The 20484-nt window shown below is 46.1% G+C and overlaps 1 protein-coding gene across 3 annotated transcripts; it reads right to left on the bottom strand.

Moving 5' to 3' along the window:
- Window positions 1–18: 18 nt before the first annotated feature.
- gramd2ab (GRAM domain containing 2Ab) lies at window positions 19–19386 on the bottom strand. 3 transcript variants are annotated; one of them, XM_086302212.1, is made up of 13 exons: window positions 19301–19386; window positions 18265–18445; window positions 11428–11540; window positions 5982–6039; window positions 4579–4651; window positions 4080–4183; window positions 3788–3886; window positions 2999–3070; window positions 2866–2925; window positions 2660–2795; window positions 2490–2583; window positions 2251–2352; window positions 21–2076 (listed from the first exon to the last, which is right to left on the bottom strand). In XM_086302212.1, the coding sequence occupies exons 3-13, from the start codon at window positions 11529–11531 to the stop codon at window positions 2028–2030; spliced, it is 951 nt and encodes a 316-aa protein (XP_086158338.1). In that variant the 5' UTR covers window positions 11532–11540; window positions 18265–18445; window positions 19301–19386; the 3' UTR covers window positions 21–2027. The 3 variants fall into 3 exon arrangements, with proteins under 3 accessions (XP_086158340.1, XP_086158341.1, XP_086158338.1); XM_086302214.1 differs by lacking the exons at window positions 18265–18445; window positions 19301–19386 and adding an exon at window positions 13229–13324 and having other exon boundaries at window positions 19–2076; XM_086302215.1 differs by lacking the exons at window positions 11428–11540; window positions 18265–18445; window positions 19301–19386 and adding an exon at window positions 8218–8754 and having other exon boundaries at window positions 19–2076.
- Between the last annotated feature and the right edge of the window lie 1098 nt (window positions 19387–20484).

Raw genomic sequence — 20484 nt, 5'->3', positions numbered from 1 at the left:
TAATATTAGATCACAAATACAATTTGATAAATATGGTAAAAAAAAATCAAAGAAATATTCAATAAAAAATACAAAGTAAATAAGAAATCAATTATAATTAGGATATCAGGCAGACCACCCTGTTACCAAATGATTTCTAATAACAATAAATGTTTACTGAACTTACAAGGTTTCGATCTATTGCTTTAGTAACAAATTGAATTTTAACGTGAAAAGAATGGAGGGAGTTGCTCTAGTTTATATAAGTTCAGTTTTACCTGAAACTGGATGAGTATTCAGCATGAGTTTTTCATTTATTAAAAGTATTTTTTAAATTCCTGCAGTAGTTGTAGCAGGTTTGCACCAACCAGCAGAACATAGCTATTAAAATATCTCACAAAAAGAGACAAACCATATTTTTTGATGGGTTGTTTTTTAACAGAAAAAACACCTTTTTTAAAATTATTTTTGAATCTGAAATTATAGGTTGGCCAAACTATATTTACAAATCTGAGGCCATTACACCTCCCATACATCACAGAGGTCAATAATCAGCCTTTTCAAGAATGTTCACCTCACAAATTATGATTTTTTTACAACGAAATAATAAAGTGGAATTATAGAATATGCCATGAACTAAACCGTTTCTTACCAATTTCCTGGAATTATTGAAAATGAGCAGCAACAGAACGAGCTGCACGAGCAATGATAATAATGTCATGAAATAATGCACAGCACATTTGAAAATATCAGCTTTAATAGTAAATTCAGCTTGTTTACATGATTTATTAAAAAGACGTCCACCTCTGGCGGCTGATCTTTGTGCACATTCATCATACATCATACAAAAAATCAGCCTGATCGAATACTATTAAACAAAGATGGATTCGGGTTCTCTGCATGATAAGAAAAACATTCAAATCTTGATGCTACAGCTCTAATGTAACACAGCAATCCAGGGTGATGTCATCATGGTGATGTCATCATGGTGATGTCATCATGGTGCAGTCGCTGTGTCTCAAAGGAGAAATCAGTCGCTGCAGTTCTGAATGCAAAGGTGAGCAGCGAGGTTCTCCAGCCGTCAGATACTGTTTGTGTGCATATTAGAAAATAATGAGGAACACCTTTTGTCATTAATGCTGCAGTGATGTGAGAGTTTATTAATCCTGAGCTTCTATGCTGAGTAACACTGAGGAGATGATTAATGGCAGGAAACCTTCCTAACACGTGTAACTACTCATCTGGTGTCACCCGACGGGTCGACTCAGGTGTTTGCGCGCCTCTGTAAGCTGTTCGTCCACCCCTGAGTTCTCCTTCTCCAGCTCGGGATCCCGACGTCTTCCCAGGTCACATGAGCTATGTGACGAGCCAACAGACTGTACATAAAAGACAGCAGATCCTGTGACGTCAACGCGGTCCCTCACACCTGCATTCTTTCTAATGACCAGCAGGGGGCAGTCGGCTTCAGGAAACACAAACATCAGTCACTGATTTCAGGTTTAATTTAACACAACGTTCAGAGTCAGGGGGCACGGGGAGGGGGGAGGGATTCAGGGGGGCGCATCTCTGCTTTAAAAACTCCAACATGGAGGCGGGAAACGTTACAGTAACTGTGTCCGTCTTTTATATACAGTTTATGGCTGAGTCCTGTGATGAGGGTCTGAGCTCGATCGTGATGCTTGGATCTGGGCTTTTCTCCAGCTTCTAGCAGCTGACGGCGAGGCGAGGCTGGATGTGTGGGCCAATCAGACGCCTCCTTGATGGTGACGTGATGGAAAACAGTCGAACACTTCTGTGCGGTATCCCACAACACATTTTCAGTTCTCGGGACCTTTGACTGACCAGGAATGCACACGCCGACATTTCTGTCCCAGAGGTCAAAGGTTAGTCTGCTGCGTGTGTTGACTACTGTAACATCTCTATGTTAACCGGGTGCTGGCAGGGGTCAGATGAAGCTCCTTCCTCCTCCTGAGAGCCTTCTCCTGCACCACCAACAGCTAACGCTATAAAAAGCAGCCTTTCTCCTCACACGCTGACAGGCTGCAGGATCAGGTTCCTGTCTTCTGATTGGCCAGCCAGCAGGGCACTTCTCCACACCTGGAAAAGCCGCATGCAAATTTCTGTGAATACGTGATGGATGTGCTCCACGATGCAGCCACAGAGCATCAAGCTGTGTTGATTTTATCTGATTTAAAAGGATCATTTAAAAACCTGAAGTCTTGGCTCTGTGAGGGGAAAAGTTTCTGAGAATACACCTGCACAGGTGCGTACCTCTCTCTCAGCGTCGGCTGGCTGCTCAGGAAGCTGAGCTGCTGCTCCAGACGACAAACCCTGAAGGCCAGATAGCAGGACGACAGGACCAGCAGGAAGACTCTGAGAGAGACAGACAGGTAAAAAACACCTGACACACCTGTGAAGAAGCGCAGTAAAGCCGGAGGTTCGTCCTCGCTCTGCATCCAATCGGCAGACGAAAGAACCGGCTGTGTATGCTGGTTTTGGATCTGACTCACAGTAGGATGAAGAGTCTGAGCAGCTGGTACTCTGTGTGGCCCAGTTCAGGTACCGGCTCTGTCAGCAGGATCTTCTCCGTCTCCAGGCTGCAGTCTACACGCACGAGACAGAGAACACGGGTAAACGCATCATTACCTTTGAATGTGGGCGGGCGGATGCACGGGGCTACCTGTGAGCGTGTGAGCACTGAAGGTGGTGGTGGTGGCGAGGCTGGGGGTGGAGTTTCCCAGCAAATCGGGGAGAGAGGAGGAGACGGCGGGAAGCGACGGTTTCCGCCTCCATTTCAGCACCTCTGGAAACTCGTCCTGACAGAGAGACGCAGGTTCAGAGACACACCTTTGTAAAAAGCAGAGAAGCTGCCGACGAGGCTGTTACCATGGACAGCGAGCTGGGCTCCTCCAGGTACTGCTTCAGACTCAGACTCTTCCCGTTCACCTGAGCACAGACAGAGGACGCCAGGTGAGCCAGAATCAAACATTCGTTACCAGGAAGCTGAATGTGGACCGACCTGCAGGTGGGTGCAGATCCTCCTGAGGACGTCGTAGACGCTGTCTCGGGACAGCAGGGACACAAACACGTACTGAGGACGGAGACAAAGACAGAAGGCGTTCAGAGTCAGTTCGCCCAATCGCAGCAAGGTCCAGACGGGACCGTAGCTTCGGCGCCGCCCTCTGAATCCTCCATTTAAACCAACTCCGGCAACAGGAGCCACTCACAGATTTAAAGCATCCACCCATCCCTCTGTCATCCACCAATCGAATCATCCACCCATCATTCATCCGTCCATCCTCTTCTGATCAGAGAAGCCCTCCTCCTCTTGTATCTGCGATCCCATTTTTAGGTAACTACTCGCAGCTCGTAACGGGTTTTCATTTTCAGCTGATCGGAACAACACGATCATGTTTAAAGTTTAAATCTCACAGAAACAGGCGAACTCTTAACCTCTTAAGCCCCAACGCCCCCGATACGGCGGCAAAAGGCAGGAGATCAGTTAGGCTCGGGGCTTAAGCGGTCAAAAGCCTTTAAATAGTTCATACTCCTGTGAGGCGAGACAGCGACACATTCCCGTCCATCAGCAGTGAGCGCGGACCCTCCAACAAACGCCTGCTCAGCGTGCGAGCGGTGGCAGAGGAGAGCGCGCTCTACAGGCGCTTCAACGAATCTCAGAGTCAGATCAGAAATGCCTGAATAATTCTGACTGACTGCGCAGAGCGGATGATGTCATCACTCTGCATCTGGTGCAGGCAAAGAGAAAGCTCATTAATCACATGATGCTCGGACAGGTCAGCGGGGATACCTTCTGTCCTGTATCCATGGTGATGGCGAGGCCGTTCGGCACCAGACCCGCAGTCTTGTGCTTCTTCACCAGCCGGACCGACACCACCGGGATGCACACCTGCCTCGGGAAACACAAACGCACAAAGTCAGAGCTTCTCAGGTGAGAGGCGCCTGAAGCTGAACCTGAGAAGGTCAGACGTCCAACCCTGGGCACCGGATCCACCTGCTCCATGACCCCGAACGGGATTTCTTTAAATTAATTCACTGAATTGATTCAAAGTGGCCATGTGACAGGTGATGTCATCGCTCACCTTGATGTCTTTGCCGAACAGGTTGGCGTAGAAACACAGCCAGTTCCTGGAGATGTAGAGTCGCCCCTGCAGCAGGATGTCTCTGAGCAGAGCGCAGGAATACGCTGCAGCGAGAGCGGATCGTGTTAGCGTAAACCGACTGAGATCGTTCGACAGACAGATGAGCAGATGTCAGGACACAGTTTAGATCAGACATCGGTTGGGAAGCAGAAACTGTTCTCACGGCATTCTTTACTGAGGGATTTCTGGCTAGCTCGCTGGGTGGAGGTCACCCCGGGGCGTCTACTTTCATTTCTTCTGTTTCAGGCGTTTTTGGGTGAATTTGTTGCATTTGTTATAGACACATGCCATCGACACGGTCACAGACTTGGACTGGATAGCAGCGCCCTGAGAGATTTGCGAGCGGTGCCGTTGACAGGAACCGAATAATGATTTCAAAGTGTCGTGCTGACGGTTTCACATGTGAGCTAAAGCAGGCGGTGAGTGCTGCACTCGGTACCTTTCATCAGGACTTCTTCTTTAGGAACCGCCTGGAACAGTTTGTGGTACTGAGAGTTGTATTTGCTGACAGTCTGTGGACGCACAAAAACACACGATTACACGTTTGCATGGAGAGCGTTTACAACACCAGGTTCAAAAGGTTTCCCATCACGGCTGAAGGACGTGCAGCTCATTTCCTGTTTGTCTACAGCGGAGGAGACGCAGAGTTTGTGTTTTTATAGTTAACGGCAGAAATGTCCAATATGTCTAACGATAAAAACACATTAACACGGTGCTTTTATAGTTCACTTATTTTATAGTTGGAAACATTTGCTTTATAGTGAAAAAACAAATCAGCCACAGATTCATATTTATAGTTTCATTTAATAAAACATCTTTATGGTTATATACTGGCACCTGATATTTACATATGAAAACAAACAGAAAATGTGGTTTCATTTGTGACATTAGTGGCTTATAACCAGCAGCCTGTTTAATAAAGGTTTATTTTTATTAGAGTGAATATTTATGAATAAATGTTCTTTATATTCAAACAAACATCATGCTGTCTGTTATTGACAGTATATTTGTTGTTGGATAGTTTATCTGTAATAAAAATCGGTTCATGTTATTTGTTTAATGGTACATTTATGTTCGTTTTATAGTGAAAACCGAGACGTTCCTGTCACTTCCTGTTATTAATAAGCCAAGCACTGAAATAAAAGGACATTTTTTATGGTTCATAGTGAAATAACAGGAAGTTATTTCACTGTATAATTTTAGTGGGAAAAACCCAGAAAGTTGTTTTATTTCATGGTGTATTATTTATGGAAATAATCCCAGAAGCTCAACCCCATCCCGTCTCTGGTGCGTGTTTTACTTTCAACAGGCTGGCGCTGATTCCTGAGGCGTGATCGGGAAACAGCTTTGAGTTTGTATCACCTGAAACAAAAGATCTGAGCGCTTCCTCCAGCTCAGCTGACTACAAACCGAGCGGCGTGTTTCTGGAGCATTGTTTGGGTTCCTCGCATGTAGGTCAGACGTTACATCATGTACACACCGCCCTGCCCCCGTACACCTGTACGGCTTTATTCTGCGAGACTTCCTGCCTTCCTCTTCCTGTCTGAGACAACAAAGACTGAAACAACAGTCAGCGGCAGCTCGACACCTAGGTCTCCATCGTCTTCTCTGATCCTGCCTCGTTGGTCCTAAAACATTAAACTAACGGATAAACCCAAAGAAATGTTTGGGATTAGAGCTGCTGCTGCTTCCTGATGGTCGCCTGAGCTTTTCTGTCCACTCACGTGGATCCTGCCCACAAAACACCCACACAAACACACCCCTGTCCCCATGGAGACTCCTGCTGCCCTGCTGTCATCTCTGGACCTCCTGCTGCTCTGTGCGAGGGCAGGTTTTACTTACCGATTCTCTGTAACACTTCTTCACGTCTTCGTAGGACAAGTCGTCGATCAGCTGCAGCCTGCGGGACACAGCAGCACCTTCGGTTAGACTCAAACACAAACTGCAGTTTCTGTACTGGGAGCGGCCCAGTGATACCAGAAGTTCTCCTTTTAGTCCCAGAGAGCACAAACACACTGGATTAGAAGGAAATGCACACAACTACAATCGCTCCTGAGTGACTTCATCACTCTGTCTCATCGCTGTGGACGAGTTCTGGTCCACTCTTCTCCACAGGTTGTTTCACTTCATCGATGTTTGCAGCATTTATTCATGCACAGCTCTCTGAGCTCTGCGGCAGCTCTTTGGTATTCATGGTTCACTCGGCTCCTCCTCCCTCCACCACCGCCCCCAACCGCCTCCTTCAGAGAACACTGAACAGGCTCAGCTCTCGCTTCACCACGACGGTGTTCAGGGTTCGCACCGTGGCCCCAGTCAGATTAAACATATTCCATTAACCCTTACCTCATCATGTCTTAAATGTTCTTATCTTTCATTGAAAATGACTCCTACCATTGCTGGATTCATCACTTACAGCGGAGGGGGGGGGCTGCAGATTTTAGACGCTGATTTAAGTCACATGAAGTTCTCCAGACGCCTGGCAATCAACTAATCTAAACTAAAACCTGCAGGAGCCGGCCCCTGAGGCCTGGAGTTCCCCTGCCTTACAGGATCAATTATCTGAGGGGAAACCATATTCAGCACTAATTTATTCCTTTATTTGTTAAACGGTCGTCACTCCCGTAGAAACACTTTGCAAAGCTGCTTCTCTCTCAGCTTATCATCACCAGTTTTTCTGCTTCACCTGTTTCCTTACACAGAGAAATGGGGGCGGGGCATTATGGAGATAATATTGCTCAGGACTGATGGTTACGAACGATACACAGAGTCACGCAAATATTAGTGAAGGAGGCCCGTTCAGAGGGTTTGGAAACGAGCTCGTAACTCTTGACGAGGAGAAACAGCTGCTTCCTTAAGATCACCGCTGACGTCGTTCCTGCAAACCTCCAGAGCTTCTGCTTCCACTGAGGTGCTCTCACCTGCTGATGATCAGTTAATCGAGTGCATTAACTAAGTTTCCACATAGTGATTTTGTGCTATCTGGGATAATCTCTGTGCAGAAACCAGGAATCCTGGAAAACTACTGTACTGTGTCTGTGAGCATCTTCAGGGAGAGGCGTCTCTCATCCAAACAGACATGAATGGACAGTAAATTCAAAGCTCTCATGACACATCACAGCACGACGTGTCATCACGGTGCAACACACACGGAGGTTTAACCTCCCGGCCAAAGAGCGCGCCAGCGCTCGGCTCAAGAACTGCTCACAGTCTGGAAGCTGATTCATGCACAGAGTACAGTGGTGAGGTTTCCCTCCTGCAGCCTCCTGTTCTAACTGCAGGACGGTGCTTCACACACAGAATAATTATCTCCACACTGAGCCACTCACAGCTGACTGTGGCCTCCACCATCTACAGACACAGACAACACACCTGACCGGCCCCGTGCGACCCCCCGAGGCCTCGACAGCGCCGGATGGTGACGCTGGTCACGTTTTGCTCATTTGCATGTTTCCTTGAGCTGCAGCAGTGCAGCTTTTACTCATGCGAGCCCGGCTGAGGCTCGTGAGGAGCCATCGCCACGTTCTGTGCAGCTCCAGCTCCTCTGTCAGAAACAAGGCCTTTAACGCTATCTGTGAGGGGCAGCCAATCAGAACAAACTTGACTTAAAGGGGGAGGAGCGAAAACAGCTTGTTTCTGAGTTAAAGAAGGATTGACCCGAGCACCTGCAAACACTCTGGAGGTCACAGATGTTCGGCTGATCAGAAGCAGCAGAAGATGATGGAAGCGACACAGCTGACCCTCAGGTCACCTCACCGTTTCAAACCCACCGCGTCCCTCGTGTCTGACAGACGTCTGCAGACGCTCTAACGTCATTAATGATCCTCTTCAGTCATTTTATGCAAACAGGAGAGTTTCACTGTCAGCTGATTTTCATCCTCGATCCCAAACTAACTGAACAAACACGAGGTCTGCGGCTGATTTCAGAGAGAAATCGCAGACAAATCATTAAAAATCATCGTCACCACACCAACGACTGACTTCTGGGAAAACTACGAAAATTCACATAGTTTAAACATTTCTGATTCAAATTGATGGGAGGAAGTTTTTCTCCGACCCAGAGCCGAGCGTCTGTCTCTACCTGTCGCGTCTGTCGTCTCCCATGTTTTCATAAACTCCTGCTCGGCTGCTGACGGCGGCGTGAGGAAAGAAACGTCTGACCGGTCACGTGAAAAACATGAAGAGTGAGGAAACATCAGCGTGGAGAGCTGAGCCGAGGTGTTAATCCACCTTCTGACACACAGCTCAGGCTCTGCAGTTTGATCACACACACACCTCGTGCCAGGTTTCCTGCTCATGTAAATGCACTGTGGGCAGGAAGGGGTGAATCCATGTGAGGTTTATGCAAAGAGGAAAACAAATGAGGAGCTGAGGAGGAGGTCTGACCGCGAGCGATGCTGATGAGCGTTATTAACGACTCCCATCGGCCACTGCAGCTCCGAGGCCGACTGGCACGCTTCCCTCTCCCACTGAAAACACCATAAAAGAAGTAACTGTGCAAACTGTTGGAGCGTGCAGGGAAAGTGGGGCAGAGAAAGGAGGACGTGTTCACGCCGCACAACAGATTAGAAAATTGTTGTTCAGGTGCCAAGCCGGGTTTAGTCGACACACTTTTAGATTCCCTCAAAAATGAACCCCCCCACCCCCCACCTCATGATGCTTAATCGACGTAATCAACTTTAATTTGATGCAGTGTGAAAAAAATGCACAGAAATCAATTATTTTTCAAGAAATATTAAATAGATTCAACATCTTTCTTCAACAAAATTGCAGACTGCACAGATGGTACCTTCCCAAAGGAAAAAGTACTATAGCTTACTAGGGTATATTAGACTTAACAGTTACTATATACAGTAATGGACTTCTATACATTTTACATCAGATTAAAACTTTGGGTGTAAGATTCAGATAATTATTTATTAAAAGCTCGACATTTTAAATGACAATAAGAAAGAAAAGTATGTCTTTGTGCCCCCTTTTCCCTGTTAATGCCCTATCGGCCCCCCTGGCTAAACTTTGCTAGATCCGCCCCTGCACAGTTACCAGCGTCAGCTACGTAGAAAAAGATCCTGGAGTAGAAAGTAATATTAAATAAATTCTAACAACAGCTGATCAAGCTTAAACGTGCTGCTGTTGTTCAGCCGCTGGTTTCCTCTTTCTGGTGCAAAGTGGGCCAAAAACAAACAAGAGAGACGATCAGCTGATCATTGATCAGTTTCATGATTGAAGTAGCAACAAGAAGAGGCAGTCGCTCCATATATCGCTCGTTAAGCTTAATGCAGGAATGCTTTACAAACACTCAGAGATGAACTTGCACACTTGCTTTACTTCTCTCTGGGCTCACGTCCTCGGAGATGAAATGCTGGTTTGGTAGCGAAGCTACAAATACTCAACCAGACCACAGGGCACACCACAGCCGCTCGATCACGTGACCACACTGCTGCGACGTGCTACGGTTATGAGCAGAGTTACGCCGTGTTGCAAGTTTTGTGAGGTGCTTTTTTGATATTTAATGGATCGGATTACATTTTTTATTTTTCTCCGATATCCGATCCAGTAATTTACGTCAGTATCGGGCCGATACATAATATCGGATCGGTCCATCTCTAGTAGGCAGTAGGGTAAAGTGTCTTGCCCAAGGACACAACGACCAGGACAGAGAGCCCGGGGATCGAACCGGCGACCTTCCTGTTACAGATGAGCTTCCCAATCCCCTGAGCCACGGTCGTCCCCCGAGACGGCGCTGTTTCGCCTCCGTCGTCACATCTGGCCTCTTCTCTGCGTGGAGCTTTAACCTGCAGGTGTGGACGCCACGCCGACTTCTGGTCATCCCAGTTTTTGGCATATTGGTGAAACTCTCTCTCTCTAAGATGTTTTTTTTATACCTGATCATGTGACGGAGCTGCAAACTGTTCCTCCAGCTGTTTCTGTTTACTGGTGGTTCCGGTAACAACCACACCCTCTCTGACATCACAGAGATCGTAGTGCAGAAAAAACTGACAAACTGAGTGTTCAAGCGGCCTGCAGGATTACTGCACAAACTGCAGGCTCATCGTTACGAACTCTGGTCATGTTTAACATGAAGAGCCACCTCAGGGCCGGAGATACAATCATCTTCATATTTATATCTATATCAGGGATGATCGTTAGTCTGAAAGCTTCAGTGAATCTTAGGCTGCGTCACACTGCAGGCGAAAGCGCATCAAATCCGACTTCTTTGACCCTCTGCGACTCATATCCGATCATGGTGTGACAGCGTGAACGGCACAAATCCGATCTGGGTCACTTTGGTATGTGGTGCTGAATCCGACACATATCTGATGTTTTAGAAAGCGACTGCTGCTTGATGGTCAGGTCGCATTAAATCCGTCTTTTACGTCACTGACACAAGACAGACGCCAAATATCAGCGTCCAACATCGCGAACGCTTCCTGTCCATCCAGTGAAACTGTTGGGAAGACAACGTTGGAGAAACGTGAACATTTTATTTGTTCTGTATAATCTGCAGATTCTGACAGAAATCTATCCTTTGAAGCAGCGCTCCTCTAAAACAGCAACAAGGATCATTATTAGGTTATTTACATTATTATGTCAATAACAAAATAACTTAAAGCAAAATAAATAAATAAAAGTCCAAAACAAGTCTTTATATTAAGGCCATCAGTCAAACATGCTGTTGCTCTGGGTCTAAACAGAGGGCGCTGTGTGTGACGTCTTCTTTTGCGCATGCGGGCTTTGAGCGTTCACACTAGAGCGCGTTTGCTGTCGCATTTTATTTGTAGTGTGAACGAGCAGACAAAAACATCGGATTTGATCAAAACATCGGAATTGAGCATCAAGACCTGCAGAGTGAACGTAGCCTTTGAGTGTTTCTGGGGTTTTCCTCCCGTTTGGCCTCTCAGGCTTTCTCTGCTGCCAGGAAACGTGAGCTGATTGCACGTGGTGCAAACACACACACGTACACACAGACACACACACACACACAGACTGTGACTGCAGCTTGCTTCATACGTGACGGGAATAAGAGCGCAGCGAGAGACACTGAGGCTTCCTCTCACTGCCGACTGTCTCTCCTGCACGTCTCCTCAGCTTTAATCTGCTGCCAAACACACACACACACACACACACACACACACACACACACACACACACACACACTCTGTCAGGACTAATGAGGCTGTGGGCTCCTCCTTCTGTTTTGCTCACACTTTGAGTGTAAGCGAGCGTCCGGCCGTCCTCCTGTCCTCCACCAGCTGTCACACTGGCTCAGGAACAAGATGCAGTTTCTCACCTGAAGGGTAGGGGGCAGGGTCCATCCTCCTCCCTGGGGGGCTCCACCTCATGGGGGGGCAGGACACCTACATCATCACTGAGCTCCAGCTGCTCTGACATCATCGTCACCACCTGGAAAGTCAGGAGGAAAAACAGCATCAAGAGTTTTAATCATCAAACGAACCTGTGCATCATGTCTTATTTAGTCTTATTTTAGTTTTTAAAAGAAAACAAACACTTTTTATTATATTTATTTTTGTTGATAGTCTTTATCAAAACAACAAAACCTCTTTATTTATTAGAGGCTTTTATTTCATGACAAGTAATCAGAGAGCAAGTGGCTTCATTAGTTCCCTCTGACAGTGTATATGTGAAGGGCTTTTATTGTGAAAGGTAAGAGGATCTCATTTTTATGATAGGAAAAACGCACTTTTCCTATCATGTTAGCACCTGTGAGGCAGATCACAGATGATACATCATCCAGGACTGTGTGTACATGAGGGTGCGCTCTGATTGGTCAGCTGAGCTGCAGAGGAAACTTTCGATCTGAAGGACCACACGTTACGCCTGTGCTGCCATGGCAACAGCACGATGGGGGAGGAAGATGGCTTCTCACATGCAGTGTGTGTGTGTGTGTGTGCGAGGTCGCAGCCTCACACCGACATTGTCGACGTGCAAAAATCAGATTGTGATGAAAAGAACTGCAGTGACTTCATTTCCCAGAGTGCCCCTCTGCCCTGGCATCCTTTCTGTTGCCGTGCGCCTCCTTCGGCGCGTTCGGCATGGCGTCTGCGGGCTCACTGCAGCTTGATGCAGAATGAAATCATATGTGTTCACTTTTATCCTTCAAACAAACACGAGCAGTTTCTAATGTTTCTAATGTTCAGAGTTTATTTTCTCTCAGAGGCAGAGAGAGGTGGGTGATGGGAGGACCGCGTCAATCAGACAGTGGATCGACGCGCTGCTCGAGTTATCAGCGGATTTCACATTAAACGCACTTCCTCTCAGCATCACATCAGCACAATCACTTCCTCGTTTTCAGAAAACGTCCAAAAACAGTTTTTTATGTTTACTGGTGTGACCGAGGAGGATGCTGGGACAGGAGGAGAGCCCTGTCAGGAGCTGCAGCACTGTGATGGATGAAATCTTTGCAACACAAAGATGAGGGTTTAACACTGTGGGGAGAAAAGCTTTTGAAACAGTTCTCAGATATGACACACGCACACATGTGAGTGAAGGTTTCCACCAACAGCCGTACCGCCACGGCCGCCGAAACGAAGGATATATTCAGAGAAAATGAAGATAAAAGCTCAGAGAAGCCATCATGCAGCTGATTCGACCCGTGCTAACATGCCCGTGACATCGAAGGAGGTGGGAACGCACTACAGTTGCCTCGGTAACAGGCGTGATGCTTACACTCTTTCACCTGCTTCGCCTGACAGCTGGTGCTGAACCCTCCTCCTCTTCCTCCTTTTCCTCCCCTCCCCAGGATGATGGAGTCAGACACCTCAGCTGGTGCAACAACCGGAAAAGTGCTACTCTCCTCTTTCTCCTCATTTCCTGTCACATGACTCCTGACGAGCTCCTGCAGGCCTGAACACGTTCATCACAGTTTTTTCTACTCTTGCATCTGTGTGATGTCATACAGAGAGGCTCCACCCATCTGAGGTTCAAACCTGCTGTTTACACGGACCAGCCAATCAGAAAAAAGTTGTCTTTGAAAGGGGGGCGGTATGAGATAAAGAAGGATTATTCTGAACTGTGACTGATGCAAAGCCGCTCCAGCAGAGTGTAAGAATAATGATCGTCATCATCATCACCTGTGTCAGTTCTTCGGAGCATGAAGAGCTCGATCACAGGAAGCAGTCTGACCTGAAGCCTTCAAACTGCCAGCCTGCACACAGAGCAGCTCTTTCTGTGTTTTCCTCATCGTGGTTCCTGATGAATTGCATCTATGCACGAAAGCCACATTCAAACTTCACCACCTGCCTCTCCGAGCATCAGGACGCCGTATCCTGCAGATCACTGAAGGCGGAGGGACCCGTTTGTCTTTAGACATATTTCTATTATTGCGATCCATAAAGCTTTGAAATCTCCAAAAAAGCCATCTGACAGTCTGAGTCAGCTGACTTTACTTCTGAGCCTATTGTTCATATTTTTAATCTGAGTATCCAGGATAATATCATCCCTAAAATCTGGAAAGCAGCCTCTGACCTCTCAGATCTGAACATCTGCCGTCTGAATCCAAACTTTGTGTGTGGACCTTAAGTATCAGGATCGATGAAGAGCTTGGGTCATCAGCATCTCTGATGGTAACAAAGGACAGTGGACGGCAAGCACACTGCTGTGTTTGTTGAGCTGCTGTTAGGAGGTAAAACTCAGATGTAGTAAAGATTCCTGAAGATGAAGGAGTCCCCCAGGGCTCCGCTGTAGACCCTGTTTTATTTTCCTTTTTTATGAATAATATAAGAAAGAATATGGCTACAGCTAGAAAGCTCCTTTATGCAGACAGCATACTTTACTCGGCGTGCTCACCTCTGCATCAGGTTGTCGAGGGGCTTCCTTTCAGCAGCTGCAGGCTCTTAATGCTAACAAAACCAAATTCAGGTTGTTTTCCAGGAATCACTCATAGATAATGTTGGTATTCACACCCTCGGAGCAGATTTTATGGAAAGAGTGTCGTTCTAAGAAGGTGTAGGTCTTCGGTTGGATGCTCAGATTTCTTCTGGTACTCAATGAAAAAGCTTTGATTGATTAAACATGGCTTGTTTTGACTCATCAGTTGAGAAAAACTTACACAGGAAACCTGTTAAAGTTTTCTTGGTTATGGTGACGTTATGTATACGCAGAGCGCAGAGACCCTTAGAGGAATCTCATTTCTGCCACTTATTCTTTCAGTCGTGGCCCAGGTGGCGAAAGATCGATCGATGCAGTTTGCAAACATAAAACTGAGATACTTAAACTCCTTCACTCGAGGCAGATACTCTTCCTCTTTAAGCGAGCACATCGTGCTTCGGCCTCAGGCCTTCAGCACCCCTGCAGCTTCACGCGCTGAGGGTGAAGGGTTTTTACGCTCCTGAAAAGGACGCTTTTTAATTTGTTGGATGTGGTTTGGCTTGTTCCTTTAAGCCGCTGTTTTATCTAAACATTTGGACCCTAATTTGCATTTGGTCAACAGTTTGCAGGTTCTGTGTGAAGCTCTAAGCCCTGCACCCATGTGAACAACAGCTTGTCTTTCTAAAAACAAAGATTGGTAATCAGACGGTTTCATGCAGCGGTGGTGGTTAGGAGGAACAGGAAGAGCCGTGTCATCGAATGATGACTCTGAAACCTCACGCTGATGAGAGGACAGTTAAGTGTTACCGACAGAGCTTCCGGATTATCTATGGAAAGTGGTGTTTCGATAGCGTGCAAGACTTTGCATACAGCAAAGCTCGAGGTACAAAAAGGTACACGCCTGAAAGACGAAACCTGAAGGGAATACAAACAGCTGCTTATTCAGTCAGACGAGACCAAAGTGAAACAGTCTGGGTGAGAACGAGCACACCACGACGAACGCCTGTTGACCCATGCGGGTGGGGGTGTGTGGAGCTGGCTGTGAGTCGGAGCTCTTTCCAACACGCTCTAACAAACATGTGCTCGATGTAATTCTACTTGCCCAGCAAGACTTTAATGCACAACTTCTACTTTTATTAGAATCCCAAACATGTTTTACTTTAATAAAATAGTCTCTTGATTAGGGCTGCGCCATGTCATACCGCTCACGGTAACACCGGTATACCGTTGGGCAACGATAAGAAAATGAAACATGGCGATAGAATATGGGTAAAACGCACAGGCGCAGTGCTTTTGTTTTCATACGCACATGGCGGAAAAAGCACGGCGGAGAAAGCGGATCGTTGAATGAAACGGAGGAACCAGAACTGGTTTGTAAAAATGCTGCAGCTTCAGTGGAACTGGTTCAGCTTTCGTCCGTCTGATACACAACAAAGCACTATTTTTGGTAGCGCATGCTAGCGGGCCGTCGTTATCACCAAACCGATTTGATGTGGAATACAGCAGTGGCACAAAAGAGGTTTTATTCTCATTTCTCAACAAAAATGCAGCTGAGACATGAAGCTAATCCAGAAGCAGTTTTTCTGCTGGCCACTCGAGTCACACGCTAATTCAAACTTTATTTACACAGCGCCAAATCACAACAACAGTCACCACAAGGCGCTCTATATTGTAAGGTAGACCGTACAATAATACATACAGAGTAGTATGTATTATTGTACATACAGAGTATGTACATTTCATGTACATCTGCACTTTTATTCACATACAGCGCAGATGTACAAGAAACAATTACTCAGAAATAAATTATCAGCATTTATTAAATAATCATGCTCCATAAATAAAAGAAAAAATGTTGTTTTGTGCATAACAAAGAGCTCACAACTGTGCAGTCAAAATGTAAACTAACAGACGCTGAGCACAACAACAAGCAGCTGCTCTGTTCTTAACTTCTACTGCGTGACCGACAGCCTGGAGTTTGAAATCCTCTTCGTAACCGCGTCTCTGAACAGGAGCCGTTTATGGTCCTTATACGCACACAGTACGGTGATATTACGCTGAAGCACAGTACGTATCACTCCGCGAGGCTCCAGACTACGGCAGCCGTAACGCGGTGCGGCTCCGTAGCAAAGTCGTACTCAAACATTTTTAGTCAGATTGCTGAGCGCCGTGTTCCACAGAGAAGCGGTTCGCGGTCAGTGAGCACAACCAGAACTCATACATAAGGCGCGCTGTCAACTTTTGAGAAAATGAAAGGATTTTAGGCCGTGCAGCACCTCTGGGCGTTAGCGTGGTTAGCTCGTTAACACGTTGACGCCGTCCAGCCCCACGCACGGGGCGATGCGCAGTAACTCGTTAACGGAGATTTGCCGTGTCCATCTTGTCGCTGCCTGCAGGTGAAGCGATGGGGGAGGAGGGGGTGTTGTGGTCAGTGAAGGAGAGGCGGAGCAACGCAGCGTAGAGACAAAAGTGGACGAAAGAGAGGCAAACCTGCGGCTCCACGACTATAATTATAGCATAGACTATATCGATATAAAGGATATTGTCACATCTCTTATCTCGTATAAAAATATATTTTTTAAAAACTCGATATATCGCCCAGCCCTACTGCAGAGAAAAACCCAACAATCATGTGACCCACTGTGAGCAGCACTTTGGCGACAGTGGGAAGGAAAAACTCCCTTTTAACAGGAAGAAACCTCCAGCAGAACCAGGCTCAGGGAGGGGCGGGGCCATCTGCCGCGCCAGGAAGACGGGACAAATGCAATTTTGCAGTTGCCATCAGAGTCGCCCCCTGCTGGTGATTAAGAACAAACTGCAGGTTGAGACATTTAAACAGCTCTGGGCCTGATTTCGTCCTGCAGACCAACACTGACAGTGAGCTTCTGTCTCTGCAGCTGCATTAACTTTGTGCCTCGCTGTCATTAACATGCAGCACCTCCCCTGCAGGCCTCAGTGTGTGTGTCTGTGTGTGTGTGTGTCCAGCACCACAAACAAAACACCTCTTTGACTGAGCTGCAGAGCGAGGCCGACTCACACAGCTACCCCACAGCCTCACAGCAACAAAAGGAGCTCCTCGTTTCTACTTTTAGTCATGTTGATAAAATCCTCATCACTCTGTGCAAAGCTTTTCATGAAGGTGGAAATTACACGTGTTGTTATCTGTATTGCTCACTGACGGTTTTCTTTGTGAGAAACGCAGCGCGGGAACAACTCTGACTGTAAAACCTCAAAGTTGTGGAATAACCCCGGGGTCCAATCATATTACTGATAAGCTGATAATGAAGTGTAACCTGATTACTTCATCTTCTGCAAACCCAGCACAGCCGATCAGGCTGAAGATGGGAGCTTCTCGAATGAGCTCAAAATCAGTTTTTCCCTGAAAATCTGCGACTTTATCACTTTAAACTTTTACTCTGAAGATCATTCCTACATCATCACGTCCTCTCTCCAGCTTCCTTTTCCTTCTTTCCTCCCTCCCCTGTCTTCCATCCTTCCTGACTTTTTTCATTCCCTCTTTCCTTCATATCTTTAACATCCCAGCAGCTTTGTCTCTGTGTAGAAATCAACTCTTTAAATTTATCCTTATTTTCCAGATAAAAATGAAATTCACACATTTCTTTCAGCGCCCTTTAGGACGAGCCCGAGAGCACCCGTTAGCTCGCTTCTTTGGTTGGCGGATGTAGACAGAAAGAAAAAATAGTTCCTCTGTGAAACGGCCCGGGTTTGTTGGCTTAGTTTGGTGGATTTTTGTGTTGAGGCGTGAACGATCACATGTGGAAACAAAAGTCAGGTCAAAGTGCTTAAACGGAGGCTTCACAGACGGGTGATGTCATGTGGTTACTTCTACTTTTTTATACAGTCTGTTGATGCTTCCATCTTTTATATACAGTCTGTGGCCACATCCATCTTTTATATAAGGTGGTGTCTGTAACCTAGCTGCTGGTGTTTGGTGAGTTATTTATTTAAGTAGATTTTAGGTGGAGGAGGGTGGAGAGTTACCTCAGCCTGACGCGCTCACGTGCATCAAACCCACATTAATAAAGTTCAATCAGATGTCTCATTGATATCTGACATCATTTCAAGCTTTCATTCAGTCTGTATCCATAAAAGACGGTTTGTTACAGCAGTAATGTGATTACTAACGTGTGCACGTGCTATTAACGCGCACCTATGAAAACAAAGCTGCTGCATATAAAGCGGTTTATTACTGATGAAGGAAAATATTAAAATAAGATCTCAGTAGACTCAACAATAGAATCCCCGCAGAACGAGCGCGTGACTCCTAGCGCAGACTCACCTTTACCTGCGAGGCTTATGCAGTCTTCAATCACGTCCGCCGGAGTCCCGGTCGGTCCGGTGTCGGTCCCCGAGTCCGTCCTTCAGCACCGACACAGGGCGCTCCCCTCTCTCTGTGCACGAGCTGCGCAGTCACGCTGGCAGCATTCGACACAGCGTGTGCAGGAAGTGAGCGGAAGTGCCTTTCAAAGTAAAGAATGAATGAAAGTTGAGTGTTTAAACGGGTTTCACTCGTGAGGCACATTTAAAAACGTTTCTCTGTCGGTTTCTAATCCAACCCCACACAGATGTTCCTGATGTTTCTGCTGCGTCATCATCACCTGTTACCTGTCTGCGTCTCACCTGTCTGGATCACCGTTCGTCAGATCCACTGTCTCTGAAACACACCTGATGACATCATCACATCTTTGGCTGAAAATCATTTCTGTGTGTTGGAGGGGCTGATGCCCAGGTGTGTTTAGAGAGGTGCGGGGAGTGGGGCGGCATCTCCTCCTGATGTATGAGAGCCAACCCCGACTGATGTGATTGGATTAAACAACCACAGTCACATTTCCTTCCCTGAGTGCAGCTTTAACATGCCGGCACTTTTTTTAAATGATGAAGGTTTATAAGCTTTAAAGTGAATTCAAACTACCAGCAGGTTCTCAGCTCCGCAGGTCACGGCTGATTCCTTCAGCAGAAGGAATCTGAGTAAAGGAGGAGACCCAATCCCAGGTGAGTCCATCCCAACCATCACACCTCGACCCACATGATGACCCTCAGGACCTCCTCCAGGCTGGGACACCAGCTTTTAGGCTGAGAGGTCAAATCTTCATGAGCCTAACAAGTCGTCAAGGTGCCTTCACCTCAAACAGGAAGCGAAGAAACAGCCACTGTGACATCACTTCCAGGACACAGGTGTTTCATTGCACAGAAGTTAAAGCTGTGCTTTGGTGTCATGACTTAAAGGAGGCCTGTGAATTCATGAAGACTAAATTCTTGTTGTTCAACCTCCTGAAGACTTAATGCACCTGTGGGTCTCTTACACTCAGGTTTACCTGTCACAGGTGAGTCAGACAGCTCATGTTAACCTGAACCCTCCGCCAGGTGTTTAAAGTGGATGTTTTTTTATTTTTCCCTGAAACACAGTCAGGGATGGTTTCCTTAGAAACCACCATCATCCCAGCCTGCACGTGATGCGTTCAGTGGACATCTGTAAACGGCACGAACGAGAAACAAACTCCACATCATTGAAATGTTTCTGTTGAGCTATTTGACAACTCAACAGCGCCGCCGTGTGGCCAAGCGAGTGCACTGCATCAGAAATCAAACAAACTTCCAAACCACCAGATTTTTTAGCATTAAACAAAACTCTCTTTTTAATATTGGCTTTTATTTCTTCATATACAATCAAGCAGAAGCTTTTCAGTTATCCTCAGAGGCACTCGTGATGATGAGGAAACATGAACAGATGTGGAAATCCGTTCAGTGGATATCTGTGTGTCCTTAAGTGGCAGACCCAAAAACCCTCCACAGCTGATGAACAGGATCTGAGAGTCACAAGAAAAAAAAGAATCAAACAAAGAGAAAAACAAAATGAAATAACCAATGTGAAAGCAAAATGACCCGAGTAAATAAGTGAAACTAAAAGTCTTTTTTTACCGTTCTTCAGATTGTGGTTGCCGAGAACGACGTGTGTGAGGCCTCTGAGGGAGTAATCAGCGAGAATTTAAAATGTAAACTATTTTAAACCTGATCTCTTGATTTCTCAGTCGTTACATGCAGGCTAATGTCAGCAGCAGTGTTGGCCAAGTTACTTGAAAAAAGTAATCAGTAACTAATTACTGATTACTTCCCCAAAAAAGTAATCCCGTTACTTTACTGATTACTTATTTTCAAAAGTAATTAATTACTTAGTTACATTTTAAAAACACGATTTACAACCTGAACAGGTGATAAAGCGATAGATCTTTCAGCCCAATTCTACTTTTTCTGCATAATCATCATACAAAATGTAATCAGATGGAAAAGTCTCTTTTTAAAACTTGTTTTATTAGTTTTAATCTTTTAACTTTATGCATCAAGCAAACATTTAATTATATGCAACATTCTCTGACTGGAAGAAATTAGTTTAACATTTAAACCTATTTTCTGCACATTCCAGCTCATAAAATAAAATATTTTGTGTGTTTACACTCAGTCTTTCAAATAGATGCAAGTAAAACACAGCAGAAAATAAATA

Source organism: Aulonocara sp. 'chitande type north' Nkhata Bay, linkage group LG7, assembly GCF_057382095.1.
Source record: "Aulonocara sp. 'chitande type north' Nkhata Bay isolate Kocher_YH1m ecotype deep benthic linkage group LG7, A_spYH_male_GT1.1, whole genome shotgun sequence".
Classification (NCBI taxonomy): Eukaryota; Metazoa; Chordata; class Actinopteri; order Cichliformes; family Cichlidae; genus Aulonocara; species Aulonocara sp. 'chitande type north' Nkhata Bay.
This window is presented reverse-complemented; position numbering and strand designations above follow the sequence as displayed.

Coding starts and splice junctions, on each gene's coding strand:
- gramd2ab (XM_086302212.1), bottom strand. CDS start 11,531: ATGATGTCAGAGCAGCTGGAGCTCAGTGATGATGTAGGTGTCCTGCCC. Junction 4,652..5,981: donor AGAAGTGTTACAGAGAATCG/GTAAGTAAAACC, acceptor GTGCGTCCACAG/ACTGTCAGCAAATACAACTC. Junction 2,584..2,659: donor CAGTGCTCACACGCTCACAG/GTAGCCCCGTGC, acceptor TCGTGCGTGTAG/ACTGCAGCCTGGAGACGGAG.